Here is a 15,715-nt window from a genome sequence, read left to right as displayed (position 1 = left end):
AGTGGGCGGGGCTAGTGATGTTAATGTGAGAAATTAGCATGTTACTGGAAGATCGGAGAGCGGCCTCTTCGACGAGGGCACGGAAGTGGCTATGTTAATGTGAGAGATTAGCATGATGTTAATGTGAGAAATTAGAGGGCACGGAAGTGGCTATGTTAATGTGAGGGATTAGCATGATGTTAATGTGAGAAATTAGAGGGCACGGAAGTGGCTATGTTAATGTGAGAGATTAGCATGTTACTGGTAGTAACCTCCTGGTTACACCAGCCCACAGGGGATTATTCTGTCCGTCCGTCGTGCATCCAAAAATGGGAGGGGTGGGGCTGGGTGGAGAGGGGCTGGGTGGGGAGGGAGGGGCTGGGTGGGGAGGGTGGGGCTGGGTGGGGAGGGGAGGGTGGGGAGGGGCTGGGTGGGGAGGGGCAGGGTGGGGAGGGTGGGGCTGGTTGGGGGGTGGGAGGGGTGGGGCTGGGTGGGGAGGGGCTGGTCACCCCGTGGTGCCCTTATAAAACTCAACGTTTAACCTACTCACGCCGGCTTGTGCCCGCCCTCACAGTCAGGCATATTTGCGGAATACACCACGCCGCCGTTGACCCTGGCCATTGACCGAGCAACCCAACGTACCTACCAGCTCCCTCCGCAGGAATGCGTTAATGTAAGATCGAAGAGTGGCCTCTACGAGGCAAGAGCATCAACGCAAGAGAACCACCACAACAGTGGCCATGCCAGTGAGACACACAGGCCATAACACAGTAGGAACCAACAATACATCGAGGTCTAAGGGTGCAGAAGTGGCCATGTTAGTGAGACCCCAGCCCGTTAATGCAAAGGCATCCCACAGGGCAATGCAACTCAGAGAGTCGGAGATAACAGCCAAACGGCAGGAAGGTTGGAAGCATCAAAGCGAGTTATGACTTTACCTGGTTAAGTCCTGCATTTGGTTTTTATTTTAAGATGTCTTCAGCCAGTTAATTCGATTTACTGATGAGTATTTATTATACGTGTGGGAGGTAAGCTGTAGCACCCGGAGAAACCCTGCGTGCTTCGTGGTGGGGGTTTGAGGGGGCAACGCTCTATCCCCGTACAGATGGAAACAGATGGCGATCTGTGCACTTGCTGTGCACTGCCTTCTCCTGGTGAGCCCAGGGTATGGCTCCTCGACAGCCACAGAAAAGGGATGTTCACTATATTTGTGTGATCCGCCAACGACCTCCACGGTAATGTATCTCATCCCCGTCTCAAAGAGGCTATGAAACCGGCCACCTGAGCTTGATTCCCGCTCACCGCCACCAACACCGGTGACGATTATACCGGTCCTGGGCCTCCCCTAGGTCGACTCGGCCTCAATCAACATCCCGGTAGGTGCCGATAAAATAAGTAATTAAAATAAAACTATTTAAACTTTTATTTTATTTTATAAGGTAAGGCCCACTGAGCTATGTAGCAGGAGGCAAATACTCTGAGTAAAGCACACTTTACATATTCTTAGGTTTTGTCGGTAAAGTCACGTAGGTACAAAATTAAAATTAATAAAAGCAAAATAAAAATAAAATAAAAATCACGACGTTTCGGAGGCAACACAAGCTTCCGACTTCAGGTGGAACCGTCACAGCACGATTGCTGTATCAAGTAAGAGAAACTCTTACTTGATACAGCTAGTCACAAAAGTTTCAAATCAGATTAACACTACCTTCACTCAAAACTGCTCTCGAGGAGTTGTACACCCATAGCTGCCACTGCTATTCAGTGGCCTAAAATAAAATGTTTTCACTCCGGATGACTGCTGCAAAGTATGATTTTTTTTATTTAGTGTACTGATTATTAAAGGTGCATTGAAAAATGTTGATACTCCTACTGATGCTCCTGCTGTTGTGGAGTGACTCATGCAGCCAGCTATGGCTGCAGGGTTTGGTGGTGCATGTTGTTTATGTCGTTTATCATGATCACAGTTACATTGCTTTTATGGCTTTATTTTGGTGATTTTGAAAAGTTTTTTTGGTTTGGCCATGTTTGCTTGTTGTAGTACGGAGTTAGAATGATGGCTTTAATCTAAGTTGTCTTGTGGTTGTTGTTGTTTGACTTGCATCCCACTGGGATTTTTGCACACAGCATTGGTGTACGGTGCTTTTTCTGCAATATTTTGCTGTCTTTTCTTGGATTTTCTGTTTGCACTTAGTTACATATTCACTTTAAGATGTTTTCTTGTCCATGTTTTTGTTTGTTGCGGTTGCACCCGATTCAAGAGCCGAATGGCTCACAGGGCTATACCTAATAAATGAACTTTAACACTTTACATTACCAGGCTACACCAGAATAGGATAATTGGTTTTTTACCCTTCTATCTGGCAACAAAACTGACACCTTTTTTACAAGGAGTCATGTTTGCATCGACCACATGGGTTGGACCCATGTGAGACTAGGCTCTAAGGAAAGCTGTCTCGGGTGTGGACCAATAAACTTCAAGGACAGTGCATACATTATCAGAGTTATGTTTTTTGTTTGCATTATGGCTGCAGGTATTGTGGTCTATGCAAACATGACTCCTTGTAAAAAAGGTGTCAGTTTTGTTGCCAGATAGAAGGGTAAAAAAACAATTATCATAATTTTTACTGGCAAATGAGGTACCAATGGTACCCCAGAATCGCTCCACCCTGAACCTGCACCATCACTTCTGCACCGGAATTGGTGCAAGTGATTCCTCACGCCGATTCACTACTGCACCGGATTCGGCGCGAGCGATTCTCCACGCCGATTAATTTCTGCACCGGAATCAGCAACGAGCGATTCTCCACACCGATTCCCTTCTGCATCAGAATCGGTGCCGCCTGCTGCCGCTCCCACAATGCACCGCGGCGCGAGTCCAGGGCGAAGTGGAAGGTGAGAAAGATGGCGTCGCCGTTGCTATCACCGCCAGGGCGACCAACATCTTTCCTGGGGTGACGGTGTGGGGGGGGTTTAAATGTCTCGCGAAGACATCGGAAGGGGCTATCCAGAGGGGTTTTACTTCGAAAGCGTCGCGATGTCGTTTCTCAAACCGCCGCTCAAAAAAAATAACGAAGCGCTCCCGGCGCGAGGCCTAAATAGGTAGGCCTCGCGCGACGCCTTCGGTGTTTCCTGAAAGCTTTGGCCGCCCGAGGCGCGAGGCGACCCCGGGAACTTGGGTCTTGGGACAGGCGCGCGGGGGGGGGGGAGGCGCTAAAGTTTAAGTGCGCTGTGGCTTAAGTTGACCTCTTTTTAAAACAACGTGTTCTGCGCCTTCAGTGTCACGAGGCACGAGCGGGAGCGGTGATTGTCACGCGTTGGGTTCTTCTGCTCCGGTCTTGATCGAAGTCTCTTTGGTTTCAAGGGCAGCGATTGTTGCCAACAAAACCTCGGGAGGGTCACCAGGTGTCGCTAGAACTGTTCAGTCGTTGAAATGTCACTCCGGTAGGCAGTCTTGGGACGATTTAACAACTATATACAGGTAGTTCCCGACTTACGCCGCCGTTGACCCTGGCCATTGACCGAGCAACCCAACGTTCCTACCAGCTCGCTCCGCAGGAATGTGTTTTGCTGCGAGAGGGAGATATGTCTTTATTTAGAAAGGGGTGGTAAATGTATAATGTACGTAGATATGCAGTCCAGCCCTTTTGTCGGTCGACGGCTAGATGAGTGCCTCTAACCCACGCGACAAGTCGTTGTGAGAGCTATTTGACCATATTTCACGACACTGGCCAATGAGCGTCGAGGAAAGGTGACATCGAAGAACAGTGCTGTTCCTCTGATGAAGACGGTTGTCCCGCTGACCCATAGTAGCAGTCGATTACACCTGTTTTATGCACGGTGGTCGCCTATCGAAAACAATATCCCGGCTCAGTTTTCCTTAGCTTCTGCTAACTGATGAGATATTACACCATTCTGAGTTATTTAGTCGTAAGTCGAGATGTAGTAGAAAGTATAATGATGACAACATGCAAATAAAGATACCCATTGAATGCCCAGGACTAGTTTAGATATGGATAGAAAGACCCACAACTTTTTCAGGAAAATCCCGTGAAATTGGATACTTGACGAAAACTATACGTGAGTGGCATGTGGGTGGAAACCATAGTACCCAGAGAAAATGTGCAGATTTGCACAGATATACTCACGAATCCATTGATTTACTGCCATCTCATGGTGATGGGAGTACTCTTAACCACAGTACACCCCAGTCGTGTATTAAAACTTGCAATGGATGTGCGTGCGTGTGTCAGAAGTGTACAGGCATGGCTACACTGCGTCTGGTGTGTGCCATCTCCAAGGCTGGTAGGTTCCACCAAAGCGCAATCCACCTAGGATTTGAAGAACTACTTAATTTATTGGTATCTCAAAATGCTGGATTGTCATTCTACCATCTTGAAATCCTATCGTAGACCCGTCTGTGAGTGTCGTCAAGAAACCCCATCGGAGGCAAGTCTGTCAGTCTATTTTCAAGAAACCTCGTCATAGGCTGTCAGGCAAATATGTGAATATCGCTTCAGAGACCAGTCTACCAGTTGAGTGTCAAAGATCCCATCGGAGATTAGTTTGTTTTATTGAGACCGATGTTAGAGGCCAATATGTCAAGTATTGTCTATAGACCGCATAAAATGATGCATCAATTTGTTTTCTGTAGATCCCATATTAAAACCAGTGTATCAGTACAGTCTGTTTTCCTATAACGCGTGTTTTCATAACGTTAATTATGTACACGAGCAGATTGAAAAAAGTCTCATTGCCCTGAATCGGAATTGTTTTGATAATGGTATTAAATTCGACTTGTTTACTCTAAAGATGGTCTTCAATTCCATTGTCTACCCCTCTATTTAAGGAACGAAACAGGAGGATTTCTCCACAAATGTAGCTGTCGCCTGAGGAAGATAGTTGTAATTACTTGCGAAATGTTGTACTCAGATTTAAAATGTTGTGGCTTTTCTCTCCAACACACCGCTGTACTAGTAACGAATTGGCATGTTCTGTTTACGTGACAAACCTTCCTAATTGGCTGTGTCGGGTGGTGGCGGGTTTAACGACATATTTACGCGATCTAACCCAAAAAACCTCTTATGGATCCATTGTCTTGTTAACTAATGTGAGTGGCCCTACAGTAATTTAGTAAAGAGTGATGATGGTTGGTTTCTCTTATTGCAGCAAGGCCGCTCCCTGGAATCCTCGTCAGACCTCTAAGCCTGTCGGCAACAGCACACTCCTACAGTAAGTGTGTGAGCATGTGCGTTTGTGTGTGTTTTTGCATTTAGTGTGTGGGGAGAGGTGGTGCAGTGGTTTGCACACTCAGCTATGAACCCAGCGACTTGAGAATGATTCCTGGCTGCAGCTAACATCAGTAGCGAGTTAAATCTAAACTGGTGCTGGGCATCACCTATGTAGAATCAGCCTTAAATAAGTACCTCACACAATTGCTAAGTGAACCTCACACGATTTGATCTTGTACATCTGTGTTACCTGCCAGTGGTATTTGAATGGTGTATGACTTGAATTTTAGATCGCCTCGAATCTATTTTCTACTCCGTGTTGGCAATGTTACGATTCATATTTTATGAATGCCTTTTATTTCACCAAGGTCTTCTCTGGATCATTCTAGTAAAAAACACCTTAATGCTGAGAAATCAATCAAATCAATACTTTGAATGGTGTGTAAACATCAGGATTTTCAGTTTTGCGTGCTGTGTGCGTACAGGAAAGTAGTCCACTTTCACCACATGCGTTCCTAGTTAAAAAATAACGAATATGTGAAACATTACATCGATAAGGAAATGTTCCCTAATACATCGGCAGCGTACATGCGAAATGACGCATAATGCGGCATTTCATGGCGCGGGATTCCCGTACACACTATGTATGTTGAACTTTTTTTGCACCGTACTTAGCCAACCGTGCTAATCGAAGGACAACAAACTAAACACAAAAAGCAGCTCTAACAGCACTTGCTCCAGCAGTTTTTGTAGGTTATACAGCAGATATTTGCACTTACCCCAACACCATATGTATTCATAATAAAGTTTTTGGGTGAGATCGCGTTATTTCTAAATTTGTCATAACCCTCCACCACCCGACACGGCCAATTGGCAAAAAAGTGTCACGTTGACAAAGGACAAATAGTTCACTACTTTAGCTCACCGGTGTGTTGAAGAGTGAATCCACAGCATTTACAATATTTTTTAGTACGACGTTTTGCTGGTAATTACATCCAGCATCGTCGGGCAATTCGCCAGAAAGCCTGCGTGTTAAACTGACCATATGTATGTTATACAGGAGATATTTGATATTTGTGTGCGAGTGTGTATGCACATGCGTGTGTGGAGTTCGGTGGTTGGTAGACTGCGAGACAAATTGGTAACTTGGGTTACGTTGTTGGTAGTGATTAACCTAAGTGGCACATGATATCGTAATCTTTACTGGCATTCCACTCGGCCATCCTTAGGTTGACTCGGCCTGAAATAAACATATGGGAGCAGCGTGTAAACTTTTTCATACTGGGAAACGAACGCTGCCTGGTGTGTCGCTCATTAACACTAACACCATATGGTTGATGATGCTAAATGTTAATGCTTTTTTATGTTCTTGTGCGCATGTGTGTGCAGAATATGTGAACGCCCTTGATGAGAACATGGACTTGAAGGCTGTGACTGACAGGGCAGCACAGACGCTGATGTGGACAGAGCTGTTCCGAGGTTTATACCCCATGTACACACGCGCACACAACACCCGCATATACATCTTCACATGTACAGCCACATATGTACACACGTGTGTGCATGCACAGTTCTTTGTCAAACCACTGGGTGAGGTGTGAGTCTCCCCACAGCATACTGGCCGTAGTGGTTATTTAACCATACTTGACCACGCTGGTCAGTGTGTGTATGCATACATGTGTGTTTTTACACTTTTGTATGTGGTTGTGTGTTCTCGTGCATATGTGCATATTTATCTAATGTGATTCCCGTATACACTGGGTAGATTGGTAAACAGTCTGGAATCTTTTCAGCTATGGGCTCAGCTTTAGTCAGCGTGGCAGTCAGCACTCAGTGACACAATCATGATACTGGTAGGAACCACCTGGTTACACCAGCCCACAGGGGATTATTGTGTCCGTCCGTCGTGCATCCAAACATGGGAGGGGTGGGGCTGGGTGGAGAGGGTGGGGAGGGGCTGGGTGGGGAGGGTGGGGAGGGGCTCAGTGGGGAGGGTGGGGAGGGGCTGGGTGGGGAGGGTGGGGCTGGGTGGGGAGTAGGAGGGGTGGGGAGGGGCTGGTCACCCCGTGGTGCCCTTATAAAAATCAACGTTTAACCTACTCACGCCGGCTTGTGCCCGCCCTCACAGTCGGGCATATTTGCGGAATACACCATGCCGCCGTTGACCCTGGCCATTGACCTAGCAACCCAACGTTACTACCAGCTCCCTACGGCAGGAATGTGTAAATGGTTGTTTCTTTAAATCTGCTGAAAAGTGCTTGAAGAAGCATGGAAAGTTGCATGTTCGGGGTTGCGCTCTGATACAGAAAGAGGAATGCATGGATATACCTAAGTTAGGGACATGGTATATTGGCTGTCAAGTTAATGGGCTCGGGCAGGAAATTTTGCGCAAATGGACGATCGTTCGGACTAATGACGGAGTAGCAGCCACCGCCTTTACGAAGTGATGAAATCAGCTCAGGTGCAGGTGCATCGTCCAGGAGTGGATAGCCCACAGCCGATGATGATGATGATGATCATACCATTGTTTTCCAATAACCCTTTCTCATTCAGTGAATTTCCATGGTATGTTGGTGATCCAATTGAAATAATAGAATAATTCCTAATGAGTTTTAGTTATATTTTACCCACCGAGTTTGCATACCTCTGTGTCTGTGTGTGTGTGTTTGTGTACAAACATACAGGGCTGGCCATGACCCTAAGCTACCTGTTCCGCGAACCGGCCACCATCAACTACCCGTTTGAGAAGGGCCCCCTGAGCCCACGCTTCCGAGGGGAGCACGCCCTGCGACGATACCCATCCGGCGAGGAGCGGTGCATCGCGTGCAAGCTTTGTGAGGCCGTGTGCCCCGCGCAGGTGCCCCCCAACGCAATGATCGCAATGCATATGGAGTGACTGCGAGCGGTGCTTTGTGTACTGGACTTCGTGTTGAGTGGCACAAAAACAACGCATTCGGTGACGGGAGAGATTGTATAATGGTTTTACCCTTAAAAGGCAATGTTTATATTAGCAAAGCTTGTGCGTTTGCATGTTCACCAAAAGTACGTGTGGTTAATGCGATCTTGATAACCTTGCAAAAGGTTTCTATTTGGTGTTCGAACATCTTAACACCTATATTCTTGGTTCTTTCGGTAAAGTCACATAGAAGGGAAATAAAAAAATATATAAAACAATAAAAATTCTCACGACGTTTCGACTGCAACACAAGCAATCATCAGTTGTGAAATCCACAGCAATAAAATTTGATAAAAGTGGCGGTTTTTCCCTTCGACACCAAAAGAACCAAGAATATGAATCCCTTATTATTTGTTTCTTTCGGTTAAGTCACGTCTAAAGATAAAATAATAAATTAAATTAAATAATAGAATCCGACGTTTCGATTGCAACACAAGCAATCATCATCAGGTATAATGAAATAGCGACATAAAATCTAACCAGAAAACTATTGACAGACATATTAGCAGACAGATATCACCCAGATACATAGCGAGAGCAACACAGGTAACAGAGAGGGGTGATCGTCTCTGTGTGGTGGCCTTAAATAGACAGAGGGGGGGGCGGAGGCAGAGAGAGGGAGGAGGGTTAGAGAAAAAATTAGCATATCAATGAGTGGTCAACAGACGTGGTGCTGCGAATGCGATGGCACGGCAAGCAAGCCTGAAAATCAGGAGAAGGACACACTAAAATTAAATAACCTAGTAAAATATCGAAATGTAATGTAATACAACACAGAGGGTCGGTCAACACACAATTAACGCATAGCCTGGTTGATTACGTATTTCAAAGATTGCTAAGTTAGAATTTAAGTGTGAACAATCTAAAGAGAGGACACAGGCAGAGAAAACAAGTCGCCAGAGAGAGAGAAAAAAGATAAGCTTAAAACTTCCCCGTAGAAGTGGTTCAATCTTAATTTTAGAACTTTCGTGACTGCAGGAATTATTATTTGTTTCTTTCGGTTAAGTCACGTCTAAAGATAAAATAATAAATTAAATTAAATAATAGAATACGACGTTTCGATTGCAACACAAGCAATCATCATCAGGTATAATGAAATAGCGACATAAAATCTAACCAGAAAACTATAGACAGACATATTAGCAGACAGATATCACCCAGATACATAGCGAGAGCAACACAGGTAACAGAGAGGGGTGATCGTCTCTGTGTGGTGGCCTTAAATAGACAGAGGGGGGGGCGGAGGCAGAGAGAGGGAGGAGGGTTAGAGAAAAAATTAGCATATCAATGAGTGGTCAACAGACGTGGTGCTGCGAATGCGATGGCACGGCAAGCAAGCCTGAAAATCAGGAGAAGGACAACACAGAGACGATCACCCCTCTCTGTTACCTGTGTTGCTCTCGCTATGTATCTGGGTGATATCTGTCTGCTAATATGTCTGTCTATAGTTTTCTGGTTAGATTTTATGTCGCTATTTCATTATACCTGATGATGATTGCTTGTGTTGCAATCGAAACGTCGTATTCTATTATTTAATTTAATTTATTATTTTATCTTTAGACGTGACTTAACCGAAAGAAACAAATAATAATTCCTGCAGTCACGAAAGTTCTAAAATTAAGATTGAACCACTTCTACGGGGAAGTTTTAAGCTTATCGTTTTTCTCTCTCTCTGGCGACTTGTTTTCTCTGCCTGTGTCCTCTCTTTAGATTGTTCACACTTAAATTCTAACTTAGCAATCTTTGAAATACGTAATCAACCAGGCTATGCGTTAATTGTGTGTTGACCGACCCTCTGTGTTGTATTACATTACATTTCGATATTTTACTAGGTTATTTAATTTTAGTGTGTCCTTCTCCTGATTTTCAGGCTTGCTTGCCGTGCCATCGCATTCGCAGCACCACGTCTGTTGACCACTCATTGATATGCTAATTTTTTCTCTAACCCTCCTCCCTCTCTCTGCCTCCGCCCCCCCCTCTGTCTATTTAAGGCCACCACACAGAGACGATCACCCCTCTTTGTTACCTGTGTTGCTCCCGCTATGTATCTGGGTGATATCTGTCTGCTAATATGTCTGTCTATAGTTTTCTGGTTAGATTTTATGTCGCTATTTCATTATACCTGATGATGATTGCTTGTGTTGCAATCGAAACGTCGTATTCTATTATTTAATTTAATTTATTATTTTATCTTTAGACGTGACTTAACCGAAAGAAACAAATAATAATTCCTGCAGTCACGAAAGTTCTAAAATTAATATGAATCCCTGCAGTCACGAAAGCTTTAAATCTTAACACCTGTTTTATTGCCAGAATGGGTAAACACCTATTCTCATTTTTTCATACTTTAAAACTGGCAAAAAAGGTCCCATTTTGTAGCTGCTCACCCAAAGCTATAAATGCTATTTTTCGTTGTAAAGCTTTTGTGACTGCAGGGATTCATATCCTTGGTTCTTTTGGTAAAGTCACGTAGAAGGGAAATAATACAATTATAAAAATAAATACCGAAAGAACCAAGAATATAAATGCTCTGTTAGTGCATTATCATTGCACTTTTCGCCTTTAGGCATTCTCTGTTTTGACACTGATGAGACTTGGCCCTAAAGAAAGCTGTCTCTGGTGTAGGACAATCAGTTTCAAAGACAATGCATTTATTCTCGATTTGAAGTTTTCGTGACTGCAAGGATCCATACTCTTTGGTTCTTTCGGTAAAGTCATGTAGGTGAAAAAATAAAAATTAATAATAAAATTTAAATAAAAATCATTTCTACATTTTAATTTTTTTTCACCTACGTGACTTTACCGAAAGAACCAAAGAGTATGAATGCATATATTGTCAGAGCATGTGTTGTTTGCATGCTCACCACAAGTACGTGTGGTTAATGCGAGCTTGGTTCCTTGACCCTGACGCCTGCTGTATATTTGGAGCTTGCGTGCCTCTCTCCCCGTGGTCGCGTGGATTTTTCTCCGGGTCCTCCGGTTTTCCCCTCCACGTTTTAGAATCAACGCGCGAGTATCGAGTGTGTGGACGCTACAAATTTCCACGTGATAAGCCACTTCGTTGAGCTATCATTTGTGGCCAGGTCTGTTCTTAAAAGCTGTGAAAGCACACAGTGTGGGCCTTACTTGATATAACAAAAAAAAAGTTTAAATAAAAATAATTAGTGGTTTATGTGTATAACTCACCTATAGCCCGTCCAAATCTGAAACATTCAAGCGAAAAGCAGACCACGACGTGATATATTCATTGCATCCATTCGTGTGCAATTTGTAAGACCGCGGTGACACAGACTTATTTCATTTGAAGGTTATATTCCCTTGTTCATCATGACGTCCTTTTTACTTTGATGTCTCAACGGCGTTACGGAGATGGTGTGACGTGAGGGTTCTGCCTTTGTAGTGAGGGTTGTGAGTTGACGCTGAGGAGTGGGGGCCTCCCTCCCCCCCCCCATGTGGAGTGATGTCACCAGCTCATGATTATTAATGAGGGGAGGGGGTCCATGTGAAGGACCCGTCCTGATCATGATTATGAATGAGGGGGGCTGGTCGACGTGGAGTGACGTCACGCGCGTTACACACAGACATTCGTGGCTCACATTAGCGATGTGTGTGTGCGTTTGTCAGGCGATCACCATTGAGGCGGAGGCACGCGCGGATGGGAGCCGCAGAACGACGCGTTATGACATCGACATGACCAAGTGCATCTACTGCGGCTTCTGCCAAGAGGCGTGCCCCGTCGACGCCATTGTGGAGGTGTCACACAAACACACGTGCACAAAGATAAAGATCCCCCGTATAAGCTTAACACACTGTTGGGGCAAGTGCTGTAAGCGAGCACCTGTCAAGGTCGGCAGGGCAACACGAGGCGGTGGTGGGTGGCCAGCACCACGCCACGCTTGCTTTGTCTCCCGAGTGGCGATGTTTACACATCGCACCAGGTATTCATTTAAGGCTGAGTCGACCTAGGGCGGCCCAGGACAGGTTCAGATAATCGTCACCGGTGTTGGCTGTGAGCGGGAATCAAACTGGGATCGCCAGGTTGGTAGCGCAGGGCGCTAATCGTTCCACTACTGCTCGCCACATACACCTACGTGTACGCACATGTAAAGGCAAACAGCCCCCCTCCCCCGTCCCTATCGCCGTACAGATGGTTGGGGTAAGTGTTGGTAGCGAGCGCCTATGAAGGCCAACAGCGTACAACGGGGTGGTGTGGGCCAGTATGGCCGTCTTGCATTCCCAGTGCTGATGTTTACACGATGCACCAGGTCCTCATTCATAAGTTGAGCCAACGTCAGGGAAGCTCAATATTGGTAAGATATTTTCCGCTGATGTTAAACATGGCTGGCAATCAAACTCGGATCACACAGCGCGGTGTGTGACGTGCTTTGCCCACCACTCCCCACAATATGTGTAGGCAAAAGCATGTTCAATGATGACAAAGATCCCCCCGTATAGTATTAACTGTCATCAAGCAACCTCTGTAGGCCAGCACTGCACACCGTGCGGTTGTTTCCATACCACACCAGGTACTCATTTAAGGCCGTCTAAGTGATGGCTAGGATAAGTTCAGATATTTGGCACCGATGTTGACCGCGAGTGGGTTATCGAGCACACGTTGCTAGGTTCGCCATGCATCAATCCACTAATGCACCACTCCCCCACCTCTACGTTTTGGCACTCGCATAGTCTCATCAACGCACGCAAATATACACCTGCACCTGAACACACAGTACACACGGAATGCGTGTAACGCGTGTATGTTTGTCCTTGTTGTGTGCGTGCGCATGCACAACTGTGCGTGTGTGTGTGTGTCCTGGAATGTTTGTTCAGGCACACGTGCTTATATTTGTGTACGGTACTTCTACGCACAATTTGATCATTTATAGCATCGCAAAAGGGGCAAATTATTGCATGCCTACTGTTTGTGTGTATATATACTTTGTGTGTTTTTAAGTCGAGGAGCATAAACTGTCACACAAACTGGATCATCCTTGCAGCGGCTTTTGGTGAACCGTCGAACAAAAACGGTCACTGCATCGCACGCTTTGTGATTCGCTGTTTGAGGCCGTCTGGAATTCTCTTCCGATATTAGCAAGCAACTGGAGCTGTGCACTTTTAAATCTCGATTGAAAACTAATGAAGAGGTGCTTTTTTGTTCTTTTCCCGCACCTGATTAGCACGGTTGTTTATGTATGGTGCGAAAGAAGTTCAACATACGTACGTTCGTGTGTGAGTCCTGGTGTCTCTGTAATTGCTTCTGTGTACTTGTTTGTGCCAACGTAGCAACACCAGTGTGCTTGTCTGCGCGTGCGTGCTTGCGTGTAATCGCGCGCTCCTTTCTGTCCCTTCAGGGCCCCAACTTCGAATACTCGACGGAGACGCACGAGGAGCTCCTGTACAACAAGGAGAAGCTGCTGAACAACGGCGACAAATGGGAAGCGGAGATTGCAAGCAACCTGCAGGCGGACTTCCTCTACCGCTGACACGGCGATGAAGCGATGCGCGATGGCGACGCGACACACGCACGACGGCACCGACACAATTCACCGCTTAGCACGGCAAAGGCAGGTTAGCAGAGGGTCAACAAAACTCGTCCCAACAATCAGAAGGTCGCAAGTTCATTCTGCTCAGGGGGAGCAACGCTGCTTCCCTGTTCTCATTGCGCGAAACTAAGGTTGAACTGAGGTTGTCCCAGGGAGAGGCTGGTCGAATTGGTCACCAACAAGGCAATGTGTGATCTACATCGTCGGTCATGGCTGCCGACAACCGATGAGAGGGGGACGCCCCAGAGCTCGTTTGATCAGTACGAGTTTTAAAATTGGAATTTTATGCAAATACAAAGGATGTTCGCAGGGTGGGTACAAGTTACAGCAATAAGACACCAATCTATATTGCCTTCCTGATGACCTGTCTGTGGTTACATAAGTTAATTTACTCAGCGATAGACACGTACGCACATCGCACACGGCACGACACGGTTGACACGATTCACAACTCAATATACCAACAGCACAGGACACAAGTTGCTTGTGTTTGAGGTGATGAGTCTACCGAAAGCTTGTTCTAGCGCAATTATTATTTACAACTGAAATGTACAGTGATGATGAATATATATCGGAGTGATAATGTTGCTTTTGCATTGTCAACCGTCCTAGGATGAACATGCAGCCTTTGTTCACTGAACCCTCAATTGTGTCCTGTTGTCATTTGTGCGTGAATTTTCCTTTTAACATTTTGCACAATTACATTCCAGCTGTGCGCTTTAGGTCATGGAGATCTTAAGAGAGTGTAGGAGAGGGTTGGTGGGTCGTGTAGATTTGTGTAGACTGGAGGCAATCGTTAGTGGATTTTGTATAATCGTAGAGATGTGTACAAATTAAAGGCAAGGATGGATCGTGGAGATGTGTGAAACTCCCAGACCTACGAGGCTGCGAGGTGTGTTACACGAGTCCGTCTCTCCATCTTTGGGCATGGTCCCTTCGTATGCACAGTGGGAATTCTCCGAGTGCTTTGGACTCCTCCCGTAGGCCAAATAATGATGCCAGATCTTCTTTCGAAAAACATCTTTCACTCATAAAGGCATTCAGGCGAGTGGGAACGGAAAAAGTAACTTGACGTGTACAACTTGACATCCTTTGGATGAACTCAAGAAGCGTACGAATGTTCCCGTCCTTGGAAAATATGAAAATGTGAAACTACATTCACGTGTTTATTCTAGATTTGAAGCTTTCGTGACTGCAAGGATTCATACTATTAGGTTTTTTCGGTAAAGTCACGTAGGGGAAAATAAATAAGTAATAAAAATCAAAGTAATATAAATAATAGAAATAAAATAATAAACCACGACGTTTCGGAGGCAACACAAGTCTCCGTCATCAGGTGGGACCGTCACAGCTAAATTTACTGTATCAAGTGAGTAAATTTAGCTGTGACGGTCCCACCTGATGACGGAGACTTGTGTTGCCTCCGAAACGTCGTGATTTATAATAAAATTTCTATTATATTGAATATTTATTTTTACCTACGTGACTTATCGAAAACACCTAAGAGTACATTCACGTGGGTGGCGAGGAGGAGGTGCCATACCCTGAGATTATTCTGGCAACAGTACCAATGCCTCCACAAGTCAACGTTCAATGGTTTACAACATCAAGTGTATGATTTGCAATCAACATTGGCGATTATCGTCATTTTGTGTTGGGCAAGAGATGGAAAAACCAACAGGTACACCTGTAACTGCCAAATAGTATTGATAGCAACCAAGCCACATTGATGCATCATGTTGTGAAACAGGTTGTATTCCAAGGGAAGCGCGAAAAAGAGTCATGGGGCCATTCAAATTGGCATTTAGCCTCTTTCATTACACGTCTAAGCGTGTAGGTATGCTTTACAGTGATTTAGACACTTGGCATGTATGCCAATCGGTGCAGTGACATCAATTGTGGATGAAGTTAGGTCAGAATTCAAGACTTAAGGAGTTGGGGCTGATTTAACAATACATATAATAATAAGTGTTATTTGTAAGGCGCATTTCATTAAAGGATCCCAA

At 45.3% G+C, this 15,715-nt stretch overlaps 1 protein-coding gene across 3 annotated transcripts; it reads left to right on the top strand.

The window, feature by feature from the left end:
- The first annotated feature begins 2,804 nt into the window (after window positions 1-2,804).
- On the top strand, window positions 2,805-14,356 carry NDUFS8 (NADH:ubiquinone oxidoreductase core subunit S8). 3 transcript variants are annotated; one of them, XM_078882436.1, is made up of 7 exons: window positions 2,805-2,874; window positions 4,233-4,284; window positions 5,149-5,211; window positions 6,600-6,689; window positions 7,895-8,067; window positions 11,791-11,919; window positions 13,518-14,356. In XM_078882436.1, exons 2-7 carry the CDS (start codon window positions 4,245-4,247, stop codon window positions 13,647-13,649), a joined length of 627 nt encoding a protein of 208 aa, XP_078738562.1. In that variant the 5' UTR covers window positions 2,805-2,874; window positions 4,233-4,244; the 3' UTR covers window positions 13,650-14,356. The 3 variants fall into 3 exon arrangements, with proteins under 3 accessions (XP_078738562.1, XP_078738578.1, XP_078738570.1); XM_078882452.1 differs by lacking the exon at window positions 2,805-2,874 and adding an exon at window positions 2,909-2,933; XM_078882444.1 differs by lacking the exon at window positions 2,805-2,874 and adding an exon at window positions 2,969-3,081.
- The last annotated feature ends 1,359 nt before the right edge of the window (window positions 14,357-15,715 follow it).

This window comes from Lampetra fluviatilis, chromosome 3 (assembly GCF_964198595.1).
Source record: "Lampetra fluviatilis chromosome 3, kcLamFluv1.1, whole genome shotgun sequence".
Lineage (NCBI taxonomy): Eukaryota > Metazoa > Chordata > Hyperoartia > Petromyzontiformes > Petromyzontidae > Lampetra > Lampetra fluviatilis.
The sequence above is the reverse complement of the archived record's forward strand: the minus strand, read 5'-3'. Positions and strand labels throughout refer to the sequence as shown.

Coding starts and splice junctions, on each gene's coding strand:
- NDUFS8 (XM_078882436.1), top strand. CDS start 4,245: ATGGCTACACTGCGTCTGGTGTGTGCCATCTCCAAGGCTG. Junction 5,212..6,599: donor GGCAACAGCACACTCCTACA/GTAAGTGTGTGA, acceptor ATGTGTGTGCAG/AATATGTGAACGCCCTTGAT. Junction 8,068..11,790: donor AGGCCGTGTGCCCCGCGCAG/GTGCCCCCCAAC, acceptor TGCGTTTGTCAG/GCGATCACCATTGAGGCGGA.